Source organism: Odocoileus virginianus, chromosome 12 (genome assembly GCF_023699985.2).
Source record: "Odocoileus virginianus isolate 20LAN1187 ecotype Illinois chromosome 12, Ovbor_1.2, whole genome shotgun sequence".
Taxonomy (NCBI): Eukaryota; Metazoa; Chordata; class Mammalia; order Artiodactyla; family Cervidae; genus Odocoileus; species Odocoileus virginianus.
Genome location: NC_069685.1, coordinates 67,569,147 through 67,589,754, shown reverse-complemented (window position 1 = coordinate 67,589,754; position 20,608 = coordinate 67,569,147). Strand labels below are relative to the sequence as shown.

The following is a 20,608-nucleotide window of genomic DNA, read 5'->3' as shown; positions in this document are numbered from 1 at the left end:
CTTCGAGGAATGTCCCTCCACTCGTTTCCTGGGGGCTCCATCCCCGCCACTCCGAGGTGCGTTCTTCCCCAGGTCTTTACAGCTTGGCCCTCCTGTGGTCTTTGTCTCCTGTCTGTGACTCTGGCTCTGCCCTGCTGGAAACGTCTTCAGTTTTATCTCTGACCTTGCCTGATAACCTCTAAGAAACTTTCATTTGTAAGAACTTTTTTTTTTTTGGGTAGTCTGACTTTTCTGGTTTTACAGTGTCCTGTCTTGTTAAATGGATGCGATGTCTTATCTATTATACTGGGATAATAAAGGTAGTTTCTTGATATTTTCTTCTTTCTGCTGAGTTTCTCCAGGGGATCTTTATCTGTCGAGTTAGGTGTGTGGGAGCCTGTGGTCAGCTGCTCACTCTTGACAGGGCTCTGTGAAGGCAAGTGGAAATTATACCTGCGGGTTCTGTCCCTCTTTCCAACCTGGATTTTCAGCTCTTATTTTAGTTTTATTCAAGTGAGGTTATTACAGGGAATGTGTTTGTTTGGATTATGACTTAAGCTCGCACCTCACCCTTCACGTGGCTCTGTTCTAATGCAGGTGGCTTCCTCTTCCGAGAGCGACAGCGCACACTGGAACCTATATATGTATATATTTATTTATTTTTCATTCTGGCTGATCCCTTATCATCCTCCTCTCCAAAAAAGTTCACAATTTTGAAGAATTCGGTGCCTAAGAGAGTGTAATACTTGAAGGGACAAACCAAAGAAAGTTTAGGTCCTTTCTGACTTGACAGTATGACCCCTATAGATGTGCGAGTTGGACACAGCTGTCTTCCCTCTGGGGGCCAGTGTGGTGACTCCCTCTCCTCTCTGGAGGTGGGCTCCCCAGCTTCCTTGGTGCCCAACGGCGTCTAGGGAGGGCGGGACGGTTCTTTCCTGTGCTGGCCTGAGCCATTCTTCACCACTCAGCTCCCCGGGCTGTGCTGCAGGTGTGGGGAGCTCGCCCCCAGCCCTTGGGCTCTGGCACCCCTCCTTGGACCTCAGGGCAGGGCTTGAGCTTCTTCTCTCTGACGGGTGGCTGGTAAAAATGTGGGAGGAACCTCTTTTCCGTTGAGGCAGTCCAAGTGCAGGTTGGAATAGAATTGTCAGACACAGAGCCCTGTATGGGACCCCAAATGTTGGGGCAGTCCAAGCGCGGGTAGGGGAAGAATCTCCAGACATAGAGAATGTCAGAAGGGAGTGAATTTGTTAAGAACAAAGAGCAGAAATAACGTGGGCACCGTGAGTGCAGTGGGCCGAGAACTCCTGACAGGCAAGGGAGAGTCGCTAGTTTTCCTGAGTTAATAGCCAATTTTTATAGCCTCAAGACAAAGAAAATTCCTGCTGGAAGGTTGGTGTTAAGTGATCAGTTGGGGCACTGGTAGGGTGTTCACTGGAGTGGGCCTCTTTGCCTACTGGGGAGTCAAGCTTGTTAGTGATGATCAGGGAGGAGGGGGCTTTTGGTGATGGTTATGAAGGGGCTCAGTCAGCTTCGGAGTGACTTGGGTTCCGGGCTCTGCTTCTGTGGCCTTGGTGTAAGGCCTCGCCCCTGGGGTCTTGGGGGCAGGCCTCAGCGTCTTCCACCTGTTGAGTCCTTCCTGCTCTATGCTAAGTGCTCTAGCGGTGTGCTTCAGAGGGCGTGGCATGTCCTCCTATCGTTCTCCCTGCTGCTGTGATTCGGATCTTACTCTCGGTGCAGGGTCAGCCGCCAGCCACAGGCTTCTGTTCCCGGTGGCTGAAAAAAAGCATCCTGCACACACAGGCCACACTTGGCCAGGAAGCCTCTCCTGGGAGTGGGGCAGGGCTACAGAAGCCCCCACCCCCAGAGGTCCATTGGCTGATTCCATTGTCATGGTTCCCAAATCGAGCAAGTTTCCTTTGGTGCATGAAAGCCTTTGGGTGGGTGGAGGGCATCCTGTCTCCCTGAGGCCAGGAGCTTCCGCAGGGACCCTGAGGGAGGGGCAGGGTGCTGGGAAGTCGGCCCGTCACACCCGGGGAGGCCACCTTGAGGAGGGTGTCAGGAGAGACGGGAGCGGGGGTGGGAGGTTCCGGTGAGACTCTTCTCCGACCGGCTTCCTTGACACCCTGGCGCTTCCTGTGCCTGTGTGCCTGACAGTTCCTCCTGTGACCTCAGCATGACCCCGTGAGGTAGCACTGTCCCGTCCGCCCTCTGCAGGGGGGACGCACAGGGTCACCGCTGGGGGTCTGGGTGGCCAGGGCCCGTGGCCTGGGGGCACACGGCGGGCGTCTGCCTTGCGCTGCAGATGCCAGCGTCGGGGACGAGGGCTGGACATGGAGGCCTGGAGGCAGAGGCCACCTTAGAACGGCCCAGGCATGGTGAGATGTGGGGTGAGGACCGAGCCGAGAAGAGGAGGCCCCCAGGTGTCTCTTCTGGGCGGTGGTGGGCACAGTGCCCAGGCTGCAGGGGGTTCCTGGTGTGTCCCTGCAGGTGGGTTCTGGGCTCCGGCTGGGGGGCTCGGGGGCCCGGGTGGTGGGTCGGGTCTGGACCAGAGAGCAGTGGAGCTCTGCCTGGGCAGAGGGGCAGCACCCCGCTCCCCCCGAGGATGGGTCTGCTCAGTCACCTCTGTCTGAGATGCTTGGGGTCTCAGAGCCCACCTCCACGTGGATCGCCTGCCCCGCCAACCTCAGCCCCTGCCCACGCACTCCCTGGCCTGCCGTGGCCTGGCCTTGTGCTCCCGCTGCCTTCCTGTCGCCTCTTTCTGAGCCTAGTTGCGTGTCTCCTGGTGCGTGGATCTCCACTCTGGCTGCCTCTCCAGCAGGAACTTGTTGCTGCCTCTTGGGCCCGGCGCAGGTGCAGGCTCGGGGAAGCGGGCAGAAAGTGGGACTCTGACCTCACATGGGGAACGAGTTACCTGGCAGTGGGGTGGCTCCGTGGCGTTTCACTTTTCTTCACACACTAGTACTGATCTCTCTCAGCGTTGGGCGTCCTTCCTGGGATTTCTTTGGCGATGACAGATGTGGTCCTGCAGCACCCTGCACGCTCGCGGTGCCCGAGCTGTGGGTGTGTTTGGAACTGTCAGAATCTCACGGCATCGGTTGGACCAGGCTTGTTGGATTCTGTTGTGGGGGTGAGGGCTTTTGTCAGTGAACCCAGCTCTGGAGAGAAAGGCGGGGAGGCCCATCCTGCAGGGAAGAAGGTGGCCTGTGAGCAGGGGCCCCCCCTTTCTAACAGTGCGCGCCTGTCCTCTCCTCTGTGGGGCGTTGGGCGTGTCCTGCCACGAGGACAGGCTCCAGCGCGGCTGTGCGCACGGCCGCCGCCCTGCAGGGCGTCGCGTGGTGGAAACTTGGCTCCGATTCGTTCTCTTGCTGTGCGTGCGTTTGCATCTGTGAGGTTGGCGTCTGCCGTGAGCTGGAGGTTGATGAGGTCGGGCTCATCTCCTTGGTCCCCCTGGGAGGACCTGCGTGTGGGAACTTTGCCTTGGGGGGGCTAAGGTGACGGGCGTGGCCCCTCCGTCCTGCACAGGTCCCATTGCTCTTGGCACTGGAGTTGGGAGGGGATGTGGGTGTCCGCAGGGCAGGAATTGAAGGCGGCCACCACTCTGCCATCGACTGTGCTGGTTGTGAGCAGCCCTCGGCTGGCCCCTCTGCCCGCCCGAGCTGGGCGGCTGCTTTGTTGCCAGGGTGACCGCCGTTCCTGGCCCGGCCACCTTTTCTCGCTGTACTGAGGGCCCCTCCCTCCGTGCCTGCCCTGGGCCTCGGCCAGGCTGGTGCGCCGGGCCGCCCGTGGGCCCCGGACAGCTGCTGTGAGGGCCCGCTGGCAGGCAGCCTGTGTGAACATCTCTCCTCCTTTGTATTCCAGCGAGGATGCCATGAGGAAGGCTGGCGTGGCCCACAGCAAATCCAGCAAGGACATGGAGAGCCACGTGTTTCTGAAGGCCAAGACCCGGGTAAGGCCTGGGGGGACGGTGCTGCGGGGGCGGGGCCGGGCCGCGGGGACGGGGTGGCTGCTCACTGCTGGGTGCTGCTCTGCAGGCCGTCCCCTGCGTCTGAGGTACGGCTGTGGGAGGGCAGTGCGTGGGTGCCCAGGCCGGCCTGTTGGCACCCCTGTTCGTGCCCAGTCCCCGTGAGTCCTGCAGGGTGCTGTTGGGCCTTGGCGGCTCCTGGGGACAGTGCCCCAAGGCAGAAACACTCTGTCCTCAGGCTCAGTCCTCCCCGGGGTCGGCCCTGGCAGGTGGGCCCAGGAGGGCTCCCGCCCCCTTCTAAGTGACACAGGTGATGCTTGTGGAGGGTGTGGCCCTGGCAAGGATGGGGGGGGGCAGCGGATCAAGCAGTTGGGGCGGGTCCTCTGTGAGTTCTCACAGGAACTGGGGCTGCCTGGGCCCCACGTGACCCCTCCTGTCATTGTGCGCACCTCGGGGGCAGAGCTGCTCGTTGCAGTGAAGCGGGACAGACACACAGAAGGCGGCTTGTGTGGGCCGCCTGGCTCTGCCGAGCACCTGGCGCCCGAGCGTGGGGCTCGGCTCTGGGACCCTCTGTTGCGAGTTGAAAGCAGACGGTGTTTACAGTCGGGTACTGGTGTAGGTAAACCAGCTGTCAAGACGCACAGAGCTCCGTCGGGGAAACTTGAGCCTGTCTGAGAGTTCAGATGAGGTAAATATTTTCTGAGATGGGAAGGTTGAGCTGACTGGCCGCAGAGCGGTTTCTGAAATAGAGCCCACGTGTGCAGCTGGGCTTGGAGATGGGCACGCACACGCGTGTCAGTGAGCACGTGTAGGTGAGGCGTGAGCCGCCCTTGCGCATAGAGAGTGGTAAGCTTTTTCTTCTTTTTTAACAGCCTTATCAAGCCCTGATTCATACATTATACAATTCACCCATGTAAAGTCTGCAATTCAGTCGTCTTTAGGGCCTTCACAGAGTTGTGCAATCATCACCATGATGTGTTTCAGGGGATTTTCTTTTCTTTCTTTTCCTTTTTTTGATGGCACTGCTTGGCTTGTGGGATGTCAGTTCCCTGACCGGGGATTGAACCTGGGTCCTGGCAGTGAAAGCCCGGAATCCTGACCACTAGGCCCCCAGTGCTCTCCCTGGAGCTTCTCCTAAAGAAACTCTGTGCCTACTAGCTGCACTCCCCATCCTCCTCAGCCCTAGGCAGCCACCTAGTTGCTTTCTGTTGCTGTCGATTTGCTTGTCCTATACTTTTCATATAAATGCAATCGTAAAATATATGTTTTTGTGACTGGCATCTTAGTAAAATATTTTCAGTGTTTATCTATGAGATATGTTGTGGAATGTACTTCATTCCTTTTTATTGCCAAGTAATATTCCATTGCATAGATGTACCACATTTTATTTATCCATCCATCATTGTCAAAGCTATGGTTTTCCAGTAGTCATGTATGAATGTGAGAACTGGACCGTAAAGAAGGATGAGCACCAAAGAATTGATGCTTCTAAACTGTGGTGTGGGAGAAGGCTCTTGAGAGTCCCTTGGGCTACAAGGAGATCAAACCAGTCAATTGTAAAGGAAATCAGTCCTGAATATTCATTGGAAGGACTGATGCTGAAGCTCCAATGCTCTGGCTGCCTGATGCGAAGAACTAACTCATTAGAAAAGACCCTGATGCTGAGAAAGATTGAAGGTGGGAGAAGGGGATGACAGGACGAGATGGTTGGATGGCATCACCGACTTTGGACGTGAGTTTGAGTAAACTCCGGGAGACGGTGAAGGACGGGGGAGCCTGGCCTGCTGCAGTCCGTGGGGTCGCAAAGAGCCGGACATGGCTGAGCAACAACAAGTCCATCAGTTGATGCACGTCTGGACCGTTGCCACTTTCTGGCTGTCACAGTGACACTCCTCTGAACTTTTGTGTGCCAGCTTTCCTGGGGATGCATGTTTTCATTTCTCTTTGGTATATACCTGGGTAAGAAGTTGCTGGATCAGATGGTAGTTCTGTTTAGCCTTTTGAGGAGTTGCCAAATTGTTTTCAAAGCAGCTGCACCATTTTACATTCTCACTGGGGGTGTATTTTGTTCCAGCTTCTCCATTCCTCATCAGTACTCGTTACTGTTTTATTGTAGCTTTCATAGTGAGTGTGAAGTGGTATCTTATTGTGGTTTTTTAAAAATTAATTAATTCATGGCTGTGCTGGGTCTTCATTGCTGTTGCTGACTTTCCTTAGTTGCAGCAAGTCGGGGGTGCTGTTTAGTTTTCGTGTGCAGGTTTCTCGCTGCGGTGGCCTCTCTGGTTGCAGAGCTCCGGCTCTTGAGTGCGTGGGCCTCAGTGGCTGTGGCTCACGGGTTCTAGAGCTCGGGCCCAGGAGTTGTGGTGGCAGGCTTCATTGCCCTGGGACGCCTAGGATCTTAGATGGGGGATGGAACCCGTGTCGCCTGCACTGGCAGGCAGGCTCCTAACCACTGAACTCCCAGGTAGCCCCTCGGTGTGGTTTTGATTTGCATTCCCAGATGGCTTACTATGTTTATTGGTCATTTGTATATTTTCTTTAGAGAAATGTTTGTTCAGACCCTTTGCCCGTTTTAAAATTGAGTCATTAGTGTTTGTGTTGAAGAGCTCTTTTCCAGGTTTGGAGACACGTCTCTTATTGGGTGTGTGATTTGCTGGTGTTGGGGGATGACCTGAGGTGAGAGCGTTGGGGAGGACTCGCTGAGTTGTTTTTTGGACACGCGCCCCTGCTGTCCGGCACTGCTGCTTGTCTTGCTGTGTGAGGAGCTGCCCAGAGAGCCATGGCCTAGTGTGGTGATGGCGTCCGTCCTGACTCTGGGTTGGGTGGGGTGTGGAGTAAGCACCCCTTTCAAGGCCCCGGAAGCAGGCACAGGGCTGCTCGGCCCAGGATGCAGCCGGGGCGACTCAGGCACACAGCACCCAGGGGACTTGCCCAGGTGTTCTCCCACCCGGGGGCCTGCAGTCAGAGCCTGTCAACTTTCCTTCACTTTCCCCCATCTCGGAAAGCAAAAGACATCCAAACACCCAGTTTAATTCTTAACACCTGAATTCCTGTAGGTGGGTATGCGCTGTGCCTCGGATAGACTGAGGGAAGCGAAAACCACAGTGCCTGGGGGTGTGGTGTGATCACAGCTGGAGCACTCTGAAGGCTTGGGAGGGCTAGGGCGCTGACCTCTGTGCTGCGTGCGTGAAGGGGCTCATCACAGCTATGTGCATTGCTGATGTTTGCTTACCATTTGGTTGGGTTTTTTTTTAATTTATTTTTGCTTTTTTTTTTAAGTTTAGTAACTTTGTTGGACAATCAGCAGTTAGTTCTCATCCAAAGTAACCATAGATTTTTGAAAGTGGTGACAGGCACGTAGGTAGCCAGCATGTAGAACTTGTGCGCTGGGTCTTCACCACGTTTTCTGGACAGCTGCACACGGATCGGTGTGGGGCGTTCCGTGTCCCTTTGGCCCAGACAGCTCTGTTGAGCCTGGTGTTGATGCACACGTCAGGGGTTCCCCTCTCCTTCACAGCGAATTTCCCGATTTCTTGGAGTGCCCAAGGGCCATGCTTCTTGAAACCCACTCCATAGGTGCACTTGTGAATGTTGACAGTATTTCCTCTGGTCACCACCTTGTTGATGGCGGACCACCCTTTGTGGGAATTTTTAGATGAGGCTTGTATGTTAAACACGGCCCAGCTCTTATGCATTGTGTCCAGTCCTGTGCACGCGTAGTGCAGGTCTCTGGTTTGAAGCGTGAGTTCCCAGGGCGGGGGCCAAGGTGAAACCCAGGCACCAGGGAGGCCAGGAGTGTTGGAATTGGGAGGCACCCTGGAGGCTTGTCAGAGACAGGCCAGGGGAGCACAGACGTCCTGCTGGGCTGAACCAGCAGGAGCCCCGCCTGGGTGAGGGGAGGGTGTGCGCACGGCTGACCAGGTGGCCCCGCCTTCTCCAGCCCTGCTTATGGACCCACAAGCCTGCGGTCGGCCTTAAACTGAACCTGAAGACATCTTCTGCTGTCCTTCTTCGATCAGGGACAGTTATCTGAGGAGAAGAGCACAACTGTGTACATTGACAACTGCAAACGATGTGAAAAGATGAGCATTTTCCTCCCAACAGCTGCTGAGGCCTGCCGGGAACGCCTGCGTGTGGCCAGCGGTCGGCGGGACCAGCCAGCCTCCTGCCCTCTGCCGTCTGGGCTGCCAGCCGGCCTCCTGCTGCACCACCCTGCATTGGCAGGCTTGCTCGGTGCCCTCCGCGGAAATGCTGTTCCCTGGTTTTCGGTGGCTCTGTTTCCATGCTAAGAGAGCACTTGACGAACACGCCATGCCGTCCCTGGGACTGTCTCCACTTCAGCCGTGAAGAACCGAGGTGTGGGCCAAACGGCATGGGGGGACCGCCTTGCTGGCTTTCTTCGTTCAATCTTAGTTTTTAATTTAAACTGGGTATGGAGCCCACTGTCATTTGTCATGTTAATCATTTTTTGTATGTCTGAACTATTTTATGGTGTCTGAAGGTAAGATGTAACACTACGTGAATAACAGCATGACACTTGTCACAGGTCTGGTGCTGAGAGCGCTGGCTTGGGGACTGGCAGTTTCCAGCGCAGGAGGGAAGATTGCACACAGGCTTCGTGGGAGCTGACAGACGGGTCCTGGGGAAGCTCCAGGGCCCATCCTAGCCAAGTCTTGAAAGAGAACAGCTGCGTTAGCACGTGTGTAATGCTGAAGTGGGAATCCAGCCGCATACCATACATAGACATCTAAGAGTTAGGCTATAGAAGTCCTAGAAGAAAATGCAGGCATGAATCTTTGTGACCTCAGATTAGGCAGTGGTTTCTTACACATGACGCCAAAAGCACAAGCAACAAGGCCTCCTCAAAGCTAAACACTATCGAGTGGACGCGTGTGTGTGTGCCTGCGTCCTCTGAGACCACTGCAGCATGGTAAACACAGTACAGAGTGAGGCTGTGCTCTACTGCAAAATGAAAAAGTTTAAAGTTAAAAAAAAATAAAAACTATTGTGTATCAAAGGACACCAGGAAGATGGTAAAAAGACCTATGAAGTGGGAGAACCATGTATGGTTGGAGATAATGTGGTTGAAGTGGGAGATACATGGGAACCATGTATCTGATGAGGGACTGGAACCCACATTATATAAAGAACCACAACTCTACAATAAAAGGAGCCAGACACCCTAAATCAGACATGCGTAAAGAACTTGAATAGACATTTCTCCAGAGAAGATATTCAGATGGCCAAGAAGCACATGAATGACAGTGTCACTAGTCATTAGGGAAAAGCAAATCCAAACCACCGTGAAATGCAGCTTCACATTCGTGATGGCGGTAATAAAAATAGATGAGTACTGCTTATTCATCTGAGGAGTACTGGTGAGAAATTAGAAATATCAGACGTTGCCGGAAGGAGGGCACAGTGGAGCAGCCGCTGTGGTGACACTGTGGTGATCCCTCAGAAATCAGACAGATACCCTGGGTGCACAGATATTGGTAGCATCACTCACTGCAGCCAGAAAGTGGGAGCCCCCAAGCGTGTACCACCTGACTGGTGGGTAACCAGAATGCGGGCTGTCCGCAGGATGGACTGTGTGAAGGAGGTACTTGGTGGTGGTGCAACACGCCTGGGCCTCGGAAGCATCGTGCTGAGCGCAGTGACGCAGTCACGAGAGGGCACGCGTTGTGCGAGGCAGCTGTATAAAGTGCCTGGAGTGGGCCGGTCTAGAGAGACGGGGTGTTTGCTTCCTGTAGCTGCTGGACGGGTTCCCACAGACTCGGCAGACTCTGGGCTCATGATTTTGGCCTCGTGGCCCAAGGCTCTCCCCTGGTGGTCCCGTTTGCAGCCAGGAGTTTATCGGTTTTACCTGTTCGCTGCATGTAGACTTTGGGAGCCTGACACCCTTTTAAAATGTTACCCTGTCTCTCCCTTTTGGCCCAGGTTGGCAGTGTCTCTGCCGTAGGACACTCTGACCCTCGTGGACCTTGTGTGTGTGACAGAGTCCCCATCAGAGAGGAGGCCCCCACAGACCTTTCACCCCTGTAATTTCACCCCCCCGCCCCCCCCCCCCCGTCCTGGCGTCTGTGAGGTGGCCCAGAGGATTCCTCGCATGCCTCGTCTCCTTGGCCCTGGCAGCCTGTCCAGCCACACCCTCAGCCTTCTCTCCAGAGCACACATTCCTACAGTGAATCTCCTGGTTTTCGTGTTGGTTTTTTTGTGACTCGGACAGCCTGGGAATTTTCCAAATTAGGCCCAGGTTCCTTTCCGCCCAGCAGTTCTTCCCTGGGTTTCTTTCTTCCCTGTCGCGTCTCTCTGTCGGCCAGCCGGCCCTCCCCCACTCTGTTCATTGCCTCTCGGCTCTGCCTTCCACTCGGCTCGGGGCCCGTGCAGCTGGGTGTTTGGGCAGGGTGGCAGGGCTTCTGCTTTCGTTTCAGGGCACGCGTTCTGCTTTCCCCGAGCCCTCCCCAGAAGTACCTGCAGCCTTTGCTTCCCTCCCGGCATCCTGTTCCTGGTGACCTCTGTGTTCTCGAAGAAGACGTGTGCTTTCTCAGCAGCTCCCTCAGGTCCTCTGAGTGCTCAGTGACAGGCTGTTCACCACCGTGTTCCCACCAGCAGCCTTCCCTTGGCCTGCCTGCCCCGTGTTTCTTGTGACCTGGCTGTTGGGTCAGGGGAGCACAGTATGCCGGGGTCTTATTAGCAAGAGTACGTGGGAGGTGGTGCCTCATTGTTGTGTATGTTGTATGTATGATATTTCTGGGTGTCTTGGTCTTCCCACAAGGCCACAGTTGGTCAGGAGTTGGGACAGGGACAGCCTGACTTTTTTATGAAGTATCCTGTCCACTTACCGTCTAATGATTCCATCATTTAACTGGGCGCTGCAAAGTGGTAATCATCCTGAATTCTGGCTTTTCTTCTACATTTATTAGGTGGAGTTTTCTTGCCAAGAAAGGTTCTCTTCCATCGACCAGGGTTTCTTGGTTGCCTGAAACACAGCCTTCGGGGACCCTCGGGAACACCCTCCTGTGGGATGGTGGCCCAGGGGTGGAGTTCGGCCGCTTCTCTTCCGCAGCTGCGTCGTGGGCCCAGGGCATTTCAGTCCTTTTCGATGTTCCCCCTTGTTTTGAAACTATAGCAATCTCAAAACCCCATAATTTCACGTTGATATTTCTAAGTACAGAGTTTTACTTTCATTTTAAGCATACATCTGTTTTCCGATGTGAATCTCTCGCCTTCTGATGTTGTTGGCATAATTACTTCTTTAAAGGACTTTCAGAATGAACAGACCAGTGTCACCGCTAGTATTGGCAGCAAATGACAAAATGCGGGATGACGCTTAGGGTTTCTTTGGAGCTGTATGTGTCCTTAACATGTACTCCTTCCTCTGAGGACGTTTTTGCTTTTTGTTTTTTAAGATGATCAGTCCGAAAAACCCTTTTCCATGTGATTCAACACCAACTTGTGTCAACTCATATGTTGGGTTGATGTTGTATTTTTAAAAATTGTTCTTTTGTTGTGGCTTTATCTTCAGTTTGGTAAAAGATTTATATACTTCCAATGTGAAAGCTGTATAACAAGGCAGTAGGTCTCCTTTCCAGCCCACTTCCTGATATCTCTGGGGTTTAATTGTTGATCTGCAGCCTTTCCTGTGCAGATATAAAGCAGATACATGTGTTCAGATTCCCCAAGTCTTATACGGAAGGTCTAACAGTGGAGCATAGTGTGTAGCCTGAGGCGTTTCACCTGCAGCCTGAGTGTCCGGCTCCAGCCTCCACTTGGTGAGGGGAGGCGTCCTCTGCCCTGGCCGAGACATGGACGGGCTGGACCCAATGTGTAAGCCTCAGGAAGCCTCAGCCTGTCTGTGTGCCCTGCATCCCCACACCCCAGCCCGCTAGCAGCGCCTCTCCCCAGGCATGGAGGGACACGGGTGGGTCTGCAGAGCGCGGGGCTGCGCCCTGCCCGGCCACACCCAGAGTGAGGACAAGAGGGTGCGCCTCCTCGCCCTTTTCGAGGCTGCCCTGGGAAGAGCGCCTTGGAGCAGGAGTGGGCCCGTAACCTGTGTGTCTGCTTGGGAGCCAGGAGCTCGCCCACCTGGGGAGGCCGGTCTAGGCGGGGGGTCAGGCAGCCACCCTGGGGGCTGGAGGGGCGGACCGTCGGCCTACGGGGGTTTGACCCACAGGAGTGCTCCGTGGCGGCTGCGTGCCGGCCACACCCTGCGCCCTCTTCTCCCGTCGGGTGGTCATGCCCCCTCTGTGCCCTCGGGTCCCCAGAGCCTCTGTGGCCCCGGCTGTGGGCAGCCTCAGTGGGCGTGGACCACGGTGCCCTCTGCCCACCTGGCTGCAAGCCCTCGGTCCTGGTTCTGTGCCAGGGGCTTTGGGAACACACGCCTGGACCTCGCACCCTGTGTCTTGTGTCAGAGGAAAAGTGTCGGTCGCTCTGTTTTTAGGTCAAGTATCGTTGATTCACAATGCGTTTTTTTTGCCTCTACAGCGAAGTGATTCAGTTACACAAACGTGTATTCTTTTTCATGCTCTTTTCTGTTGCAGTGCATCATAGGGTGTGTAGTACAGTTGCCTGTGCTGTGTGCCTTGTTTATCCGTTCTGTGTATAATAGTTTGCACCTGCTCAGCCCCGTCTCCCAGTCCTTCCCTTCCCTACCCTCACCCCTTTGGCAACCACAAGCCTGTCTGTGGTATGTCTGTGAGTCTGTTTCTACTTGATAGATGAGTTTGTTTGTCATATTTTGGATTCTAGATATAAATGATAGCATGTAGGATTTGTTTTTCTCTGTTTGACTTCATTTGGCTCAGTTTGGTCAACTCTAGGGCCATCTGTGTCGCTGCGAACGGTACTGTTTCATTCTTTTTATGACTGTAGTCTGTTGTGTGCGTGCGCTCCATGTCTTCTTTGCCCGCTGCTCTGCAGATGGACGACACCTAGCTGCTTCCCCATCCCGGCTGAGGTGAATAGTGCTGCTGTGGATGCTGGGGGGCATGTATCTTTTCAAGTTATGTTTTTCTCCGGATATGTGCCCAGGAGTGGGATTACTGGATCAATAATAGTTCTATTTTTAGGTTTTTGTTTTTTTTTTTTGAGGAACTTCCACACTGTTATCCATAGTAGCTGCACCAGTTTATGTTCCCCTCAACAGGGTAAGAGGGTTCCCTCTTCTCCACACCCTCTCCAGCATTTGTTGTTTGTGGATTTTTAAATAAACTTATTGCTTTGTAAACGGCTTGCTCTTGATTTGGAAGTCGAAAAAGCTCAGCAGATCCTTTTGAGGTTTCTCTGACCCAGAAGTTGGCCACGGCCTTACAGAGAGTCAGCTCTCGACCTGGCCGGCTCGTCTCTGAGCCGGTTTCCTTTAGAAACCCCACTTTCCTTGCTCCCCACTTGCCACCCGCTGCCCTTCAGAGGCCAGCCTGCTCAGCTGATTTGGGGACCCCTTTCCTCCCAGAAATTGAGGGGCATCAGGAGGGGACGTTTGAGCACCCCTTCCTCACATCCCACCCCTCACCACCTGCCCTGAGGCCTCCTGGGCCTCCCCCGTTTTCCTCTGATTCCCTGGCTGAGGACACGCTGGCAGCATTTTGAGATGGATGAGGACTGACGGGGTTAGAAAGTGAGTTATGTGTCGAGTCCTCTGAGACACCCCCTGGGTGTATCTCCCTGAGAGCCGTTCTCTGTGCCCTGCGGTGGGTGCCGGTTGAGGGGTCGCTCCTCTGGCTGCATCACGGTGACTTAGGAGGGGGTTGAGAGAGCAGGCAGGCCAAAGCTCTGCCCTCTCTATCTGCCTCGCGGGGTGGTCCAGCTTCTCTGAAAGAAGAGTTTAGTTACAAACATCCCTTTGTTGCCCCCAGTACAGGCTCACAGTAGTGATTTCTCTGGAACGCCCGGGAGTGAGTGTCCTTGGTTACAAGGAGGACAATCCGTGGAAGGCAGGCCCTGCTGGGTGGGTCCAGCAATGCGGGAACCAGGAGGGCCGTGGGCAGGGGCCTTCACCTGCTGCCCTGAGTGGCGCTGTGCCCTCGCCCTGACCTCGCAGTGAATTCACAAGGGGTGGGAGGGTGGCCAGCCAGATTTGCATGTAAATACTACGGCAGTCAGTTGCAACAGGCCGTGGGAAAAGCGAAAGTACGTTTCCAAATAGAGCAAAGATTGAAGCGCCAGCCCTCCCGGGTCTGCTTCTGAGATGCCCTGTGACGCTGGGCCGGCCCCTCTGTGGAAGGAGGGGTGTCTGAGGCACCCCCACCCTTGCAGGGTTTACAGTGGGCTGGAGGAGCGGCGGCCTCCACTGTCGGGGTGCCTTCCTGGCTTGTGTTTCCGTGTGCCTTTCTCTGGCCTGCGGGAGCCACGCTCTGCCGGCCTCTCCCGAGGGATGGATTCCAGAGGAGGCAGAGCTGGACGGACGGACAGACGGCGCAGTTGCCTTTCTGCCCCCGGAGGACCTCAGAGGGGCTGGAGCGGGAAGGGGCGTCGCTCCCCCTCACTTCTGCTCTGAGCTTCAACTGCTTCCTGTTTTTACTTTCAGGACGAATACCTTTCTCTGGTGGCCAGGCTCATTATTCATTTTCGAGACATCCGTAAGTAAAACGTCACATCTCTGGGTGGTGGTGGTCACCACGGGAGGGCTGTTTGGATAGTGCCGGCTTTTTGGGAGGTTCTTCATGGCTTTGCACTTGGTCCGGTATTTCCCAGCCTCCCAGAGCTTCCGCCTGGACCCTGCTGGTGTGGCCCGAGGGAGGTGTTGGTGTGCAGGGTTCTGGGCTGGGCTGCCCTTGCTGCCTGTCTGCTTGGCCTCCCCTCTTCAAGGACTGCTGCTTTGATCTCTAGGCGGTTCCCAAGCGCGCAGAGTCCACCCTGGAACAGACACTTCCTTCCCTGATATCTGGGGTTTTTTTCTTTGACCCATGGAGGCTGGACCTAACCGTGTTCAGGCTGGACGCTTCTGGGGCCAGCTTCCTCAGCACCGCCCGCGTCCTGCCCTGGTGAGGCCCGGTCCGCATCCCGACTCCTTTCGGGGCCGCTCCAGGCTTCCAGCCACGGCGCCTCCGGCCGGCCCGCCGTGTGCACCCGCAGGAGGCAGCACCTCCCATACAGCCCTGGGGGGTGGCCGCGGCTCCACTGTCCCTCACCTCGACGCAGGGAGGCGCCCGGGCCCTGCAGGGCCACTGCACCCTCCCACGCCGACTTCCTAGACTGCCTCACTTTCTTCGCCATGTTTGGGTGGTCCCATGGTGTTTGGAGCAGGAGGAGCCACCACCAGAAGACTGGGTCATGAGCTGTCTGTCCTGGCAAGGGCTCGACCTGAAGGGCTGCAGGGCCCGCTTGGGAGCTGGCCCTGGCGCTTCCCTTTTTGGGGGTGCCCACGGCCGCCTCACCCCGGGAGAGGGTGGGACTGCTGTGGCAGCTCCCCGCCAGCACCAGGGCTGCCTGGATCCAGCTTCTAGGCAGTCTTGGACAGACTCAGTTTCCTCATCCGGAAACTGCGGGTGCCACCCCAGAAGGGGCTGGAAACAGAACGCTCTCAGCCCCTGGCCACCCTCAGCCTCCCATGGGTCAGCGCTGCCGGGGTTGGGACATGCACGCACACGTGTGTTCACACGCACAGACGCTGAAGCCCTGAAGTGTGTTTTGTCTAGTTTCTAGGCAGAGTTGGGTCAGTGTTAGTAAATGACCTCTGGGCAAATGCCTACAGCACTGACTTAGCGTGGAAATATGTGATTATATAAAACTGTTTACTTTGGTTGCTTTTCTTTTTTCTTCTTTTTAATACAGATAACAAGAAGTCTCAAGCGTCTGTCAGTGGTAAGAGTTTCTCCTTTCTGAAGTTTTTCCCCACCTCGGTGTGGGCGGCAGGGCTGGGGTGCTGGGAGCTGTGGGTGGGGTTGCTCTGTGCCGGGAGGAGCAGGTTCCCAGAGGGACGCCACTCCCGATCCCCCCCACCCCGACATCAGACGGCAGCGCCCCGTCCCATGCCTCCGGCACCCATGTGGCGGTTGGGGTGCTGTCTGGAGCGTCGGGCTCTGGGATGCATAGCGGCGCTTTCAGTGTAGTCACCCGTGGTAACGTTTCCTAGAGAATAACTGTGAATTCAGTTTAAGTTACAAAGTTTCTTTGCAAGTTGAGTGGTCATTATTCTGCTTTTTAATTGCAAGGTTTTTTCGCATGGGAGCCCTGTTGATTTAGCCCAGGTCTTGCTGAGCAGGCCGCCAGTGAAGGGGTTTAGCTGACCCCAGCGCCCGGGTGGGACTAGCCGGGGGACTGCTGCCTTTCCTCGGCTGCTCGTTCTGGGGGTTGTGGGCGGCAAGGCGGGGTCAGTGCGCCCGGCCAGAGGGCGTCTGGGTTCTGGCGTTGGATGCAGCACCCTGGGGTGCCAGGTTCTGTGGCAGGGTGCCAGCCGGGCTCCTCTGCCTGCGGGTGGCCGTGGGCTGTTGTGACGGAGCCTCGGCTCCTCCCAGGTACTGGCTGCTGGCCTAGCATTGCAGGCCTTCCCACACTTGTTCTCAGGGCTCTTTCCCGAGAGCTGCTTCTCCGTGGGGTCGTGCCCAGACTTAGCAGAGGCGGGCTTCTGGTACGCACGGGACTTGTCACCTCCCTGGGGGGAGGCCGGCCCCCAGGCTCTGCCGACTGGAGAAGGGTCCTCGACCCTGTTTTCTCTAGATGTGTAACTGTGTCTCACCCCCGGGAGGGGCCTCCATCCAAGAGGGGCAGAGCCCCACGGGCTGGCTCGCCTCTGTCCCAGGCCTGCTGTGGGCTGGGCTCAGGCCTGCTGTGGGCTGGGCTCCTGCCGGGAGGGGCCCTGGCCACTCAGCGTTTGGGGCCCTGAGCGCATCATGCCTGAGGTGGGAGGAAGCGTGGACTCAGGCAGGCTTCCTGGCCCGGGTCGGGGCGCACTGCCCTGAGATGCACGCCCTGTGCCCCGCAGACCCCATGAATGCGCTGCAGAGCCTGACGGGTGGGCCCGCCGCGGGAGCCACTGGCCTCGGCCTGCCTGCTCGCGGTCCGGGCCAGGCCCTGGGCGGAATGGGCGGCCTGGGAGCCATGGGCCAGCCGATGCCACTGTCGGGGCAGCCGCCTCCGGGCACCTCGGGGATGGCCCCCCACAACATGGCTGTCGTGTCCACGGCCACTCCACAGAGTGAGTACACAGGCGGAGCAGGGGACTCCCAGCCTCTGCCTCCAGAGGGCGGGGTGGGGGGGTGGCCTGGGATCCCAGCCCAGGGGCTGTGCTCTGTGGGCCAGATGGAAAGCGTTCTGTCTCAGGGCTCCTCCGCCCCTCTCCCTCCAGGGGCAGCGGTCCGCTCCAGGACCAGCCTAGGTCCCCTCCAGGACCAGCCTAGGTCCCCTCCAGGACCAGCCTGGCCCCAGGCCTCGGCCCTCCTCTCCTGGGCGCGCTCCTGGCCCCTCTGGCGATTGCAGAGGAACTGAGTCCCCATGTGCCTCTCCCGCAGCTTCCCCACCGTAACATCCTAGTTGTGTCGCCAGAGCCACGCCAGTGCCTTGCACTCAGGCTGACTTCACGCACGTGACCAGTCTTTGATTCACTCTCGCGTGTGCACGTGTGTGGCTCGGGGAGGAGCTGTCGCGTGTGGAATGGCGTCAGCATGCGGAGCCTCCCCGCCAGTGGGCTGTCCTGGCTCTGCCCTTTGGCGCTGAGCCGGGCAGCCGCTCACCTGCTCTCGGCCTCGGCAGTCTCTTGCAGGTGTTGCCTCGATGGAGTCGTGCAGCATTTATGTTTTTGAGACTGGCTTTTTCACTTGGCACCATGCCCTTAGAAGCCTCCAGGTAGTGCGTATCATTCGTCCTTGTTCCCTGCTGAGGAACCTTCCGGGGCCACGGTTCGTTCTCTCACTCAGCCTTGAAGGACAGGCGGGTTGTTTGAGTTTGGGCTGTTAAACTGAAGCCAGTGTGAATGCTCGCGTACAGGGTGTGGTGTGCCCACGTGTTTGGTCTCGCAGCCCTCCCGGGAGCCCCATGAGCAGGGGCGCCATGGCCCCGGCGCACGGCTGTCTGCCCGTGTCCTCGGTCAGGTCCTCTTGCTCTGCTCCGAGGCTGGCTGCACCTCTGTGCCCCCAGAGCACCCCCTCTCCCAGAGCTGCGTTTCTTCTCCTTACTGAGTCCTGCCTTGTGACACCTTGGCTCCCTGCTTGGATCTTCATCTAGAGCTCCGTGTCCCCTCTTGTCAGCACAGGCACACATGTGCACACAAGCGGGCACACACACAGGCTGGCTTTCAGAAGGCTGCTCTGCCTCCTTGTCATGTAATACTCCCTGCGCTGGTTGAATTTCTCTTTATCACAGACTTAGATTTTATAGTAAAATACAGTTTTGAATTGGATGAACTTAGCGTGATTTGCAGCCTCACTCCCGAGACTGTCGGCCCAGCGGGGAGGTGCTGGTGCCAGCCTGCACCCTCCCCGGCCCAACCTTGGCTGCGTGCTGTGTCAGCCCCCGAGGGGCCTGGGCTCCTGCGCGGCACGGAGGGCGTTGCTGTGGCCTGTGCCCTTGTGTCTCACTGCTGCCCCTGCAGAACTCCCCCGTGATCTCTGGGGCCTGGTCTGCCTGAGGTAGGTGTGTGCCCTTTTAAACACCTCTGAACGCTGCCATGGAATTCAGGCTGCTCATGCCCTAGTGCCGTGCCCCAGAGTGTGGGCCCTGGGGTCAAGGTCTGGCCGGGGCACCCAAAGGCAGTCCAGAGCCCACCAGGCACCTGCAGGGGGCCTGGGCTAGTCACAGGAAATACACTGCTGACTGTGGGTGAGGCTGGGCTTTTAAACTGCATGTTTTTGTTCCTTGAAGTGGTTTATGTTGTGTGTTTGAGAACAGCTTTAAAAATCAGCCCTGGTTTTGGCTGTTTGGAAGACGGGGTGCCTAGAAGCCCTGCCCCCTGGATGACTGGGTCCTGGGTGGACTGTGTTTGGGCTGCAGGGTCCGCCCATGCAGGATGGGTATGGCGCCCTTGGCGTCTCCAGCTGTGCCGGAGACTGGGGCGGGCTGGAGGGGAGTCTCCAGGGCAGGCCTGTGGGAATTGCAGATCCAGGTCTGACAGTGTGTGCAGTCAGCAGGCTGGGAGGGAAGCAGGCACGCTTCCCGGAGGAGCAGAAACAGCAACCAGGTCTGGAGATCTCCAGGGCCGTAGCTTTGTCAGGTGTGGACTCGGGTGCTGAAGGCAGTGGGGTCTGGACTTCTGAGGGAATGAGCACTGTGACCCTGTATCGGGAGTGGCCAAGCAGATGTGACAGGTAACCGCGGAGAGCCTGCAGGCGTGACAGTAGAGTTCCCGGGAGAGAAGAGTGCGGGCGACCAGCAGGTCAGTCAGCCAGACTCAGCGCCGTGGACTGGAAGCTGCTTCTGAAGGTGTTCCCCAGAGCGGAGCCTAGACAAGAGGCCTTGGGAGCAGGAGGCTGAGAAGCGTGGGGGCTAAGGTCAGAAGTGTGGCTGGCATCACGGGGACGGCCTGGAGCAGAGGGGTGAGGGGGTGGTGGCCGGGGGAGCCCAGGGCCCCACGCAGGCTCCACGGGCGCCACATCCCAGCCCGTGTGGCGCAGGACACCAGAGGCCAGAAGGCGGTCTCAGAACAGCCGTCTGTCAAGGCGGGAGCACTCGGTAGACGCCGGGATGGAGTCGCAGGCTGGTTGGGATGTCAGTGCCTCAGGTGCAGAGCCAAGGAGGCCCTCCCTGAAAGGGAGGTGAGCACACAGACATGCTTTCTTCCCCTCACCACCTTCTCTGACCTCTCAGACCATCCTTCCCAAGGTACCAGGTCTAAATGGGAGAAGCAGCATTTTCTACACAAGGGTATCCACAGGTGCGAGTCTAAATCAGTGATTCTCAGCAGCTTCGCACCCTGAGGGCTGTCTGGCAGCGTGGGGACGGTCGGGCTGTCACAGCTTGTATGGGCGGGTTCCTGGCGTCCGACAGGCAGAGACCAGAGGTGCTGCTGCGTGTCTTAGTGTCTGGGGCGGCCCCCGGCACAGCGTGCTCTGGCTCCGTGTCAGGAGGGGCACGGCTGGGACTCCTTTCTGTGAACAGAGATTACCTCCGTCCCATAGTCCTTGGGGCTGCCCTGCACAGGTCCCCAGTCCATGATAGATCGTTTCATTCGGAGTCCAGCATAGGGTGCGTACAGTAGCCGATGAGACAGACACAGAGCAGCGACAGAGCCAGGATTCGTGTCACGGTCCCCGAGGCTGCTCCCCCGCCATCTTCTGTCCTGCCTCCTCGTGCAGGTCCGCTCTGTGAGCATGAGGTGGACAGGTACCAAACCAAGCTGAGTCAGCAAGACGGAATAGCACAGACCCGGATCTGTCACGTGCATAGAAAACCTACTTTAAAAAATATTTAGAGAGGAGTCTAAGGTCCTCATATTTAGGGAAGAGGTTTAAATATGGATACACTTTATACTTTGTTTAATTAATTATGTTTAATAATTGTAAAAGTTGTTGCTTAAACAATAGAAATAGTTTGTCAATTCCACATCAATAGGAAAAATTGGAATGAGGTGGACACTACAAACAAAAACCCAGACAACATACAGAAATCAATCCAAGCATCCAGCAAAATAGAACTCAAAAGAGGAGGAGAAAATGTCAATTATGTGTCAGTAAAGCAGAAAGGGAAACTTGGAAGGGGAAAGACAGATACAGTTAAGTTGAAAACTGCAGGTAA

General features: G+C 56.5%; 1 protein-coding gene across 3 annotated transcripts in view; it reads left to right on the top strand.

Moving 5' to 3' along the window:
* Positions 1–20,608, top strand: part of MED15 (mediator complex subunit 15) — a 44,324-nt gene that overhangs the window by 11,140 nt on the left and 12,576 nt on the right. For all 3 annotated transcript variants that reach the window (XR_011490818.1, XM_070475756.1, XM_070475755.1), the window contains exons 2-5: positions 3,838–3,925; positions 14,469–14,520; positions 15,716–15,745; positions 16,866–17,078. Coding sequence is in view for 2 of the 3 variants with exons in the window: in XM_070475756.1 (XP_070331857.1) it covers positions 3,838–3,925; positions 14,469–14,520; positions 15,716–15,745; positions 16,866–17,078 (383 nt within the window). In the remaining variant the exon portion in view is untranslated. The remainder of the gene's footprint in view (positions 1–3,837; positions 3,926–14,468; positions 14,521–15,715; positions 15,746–16,865; positions 17,079–20,608) is intronic.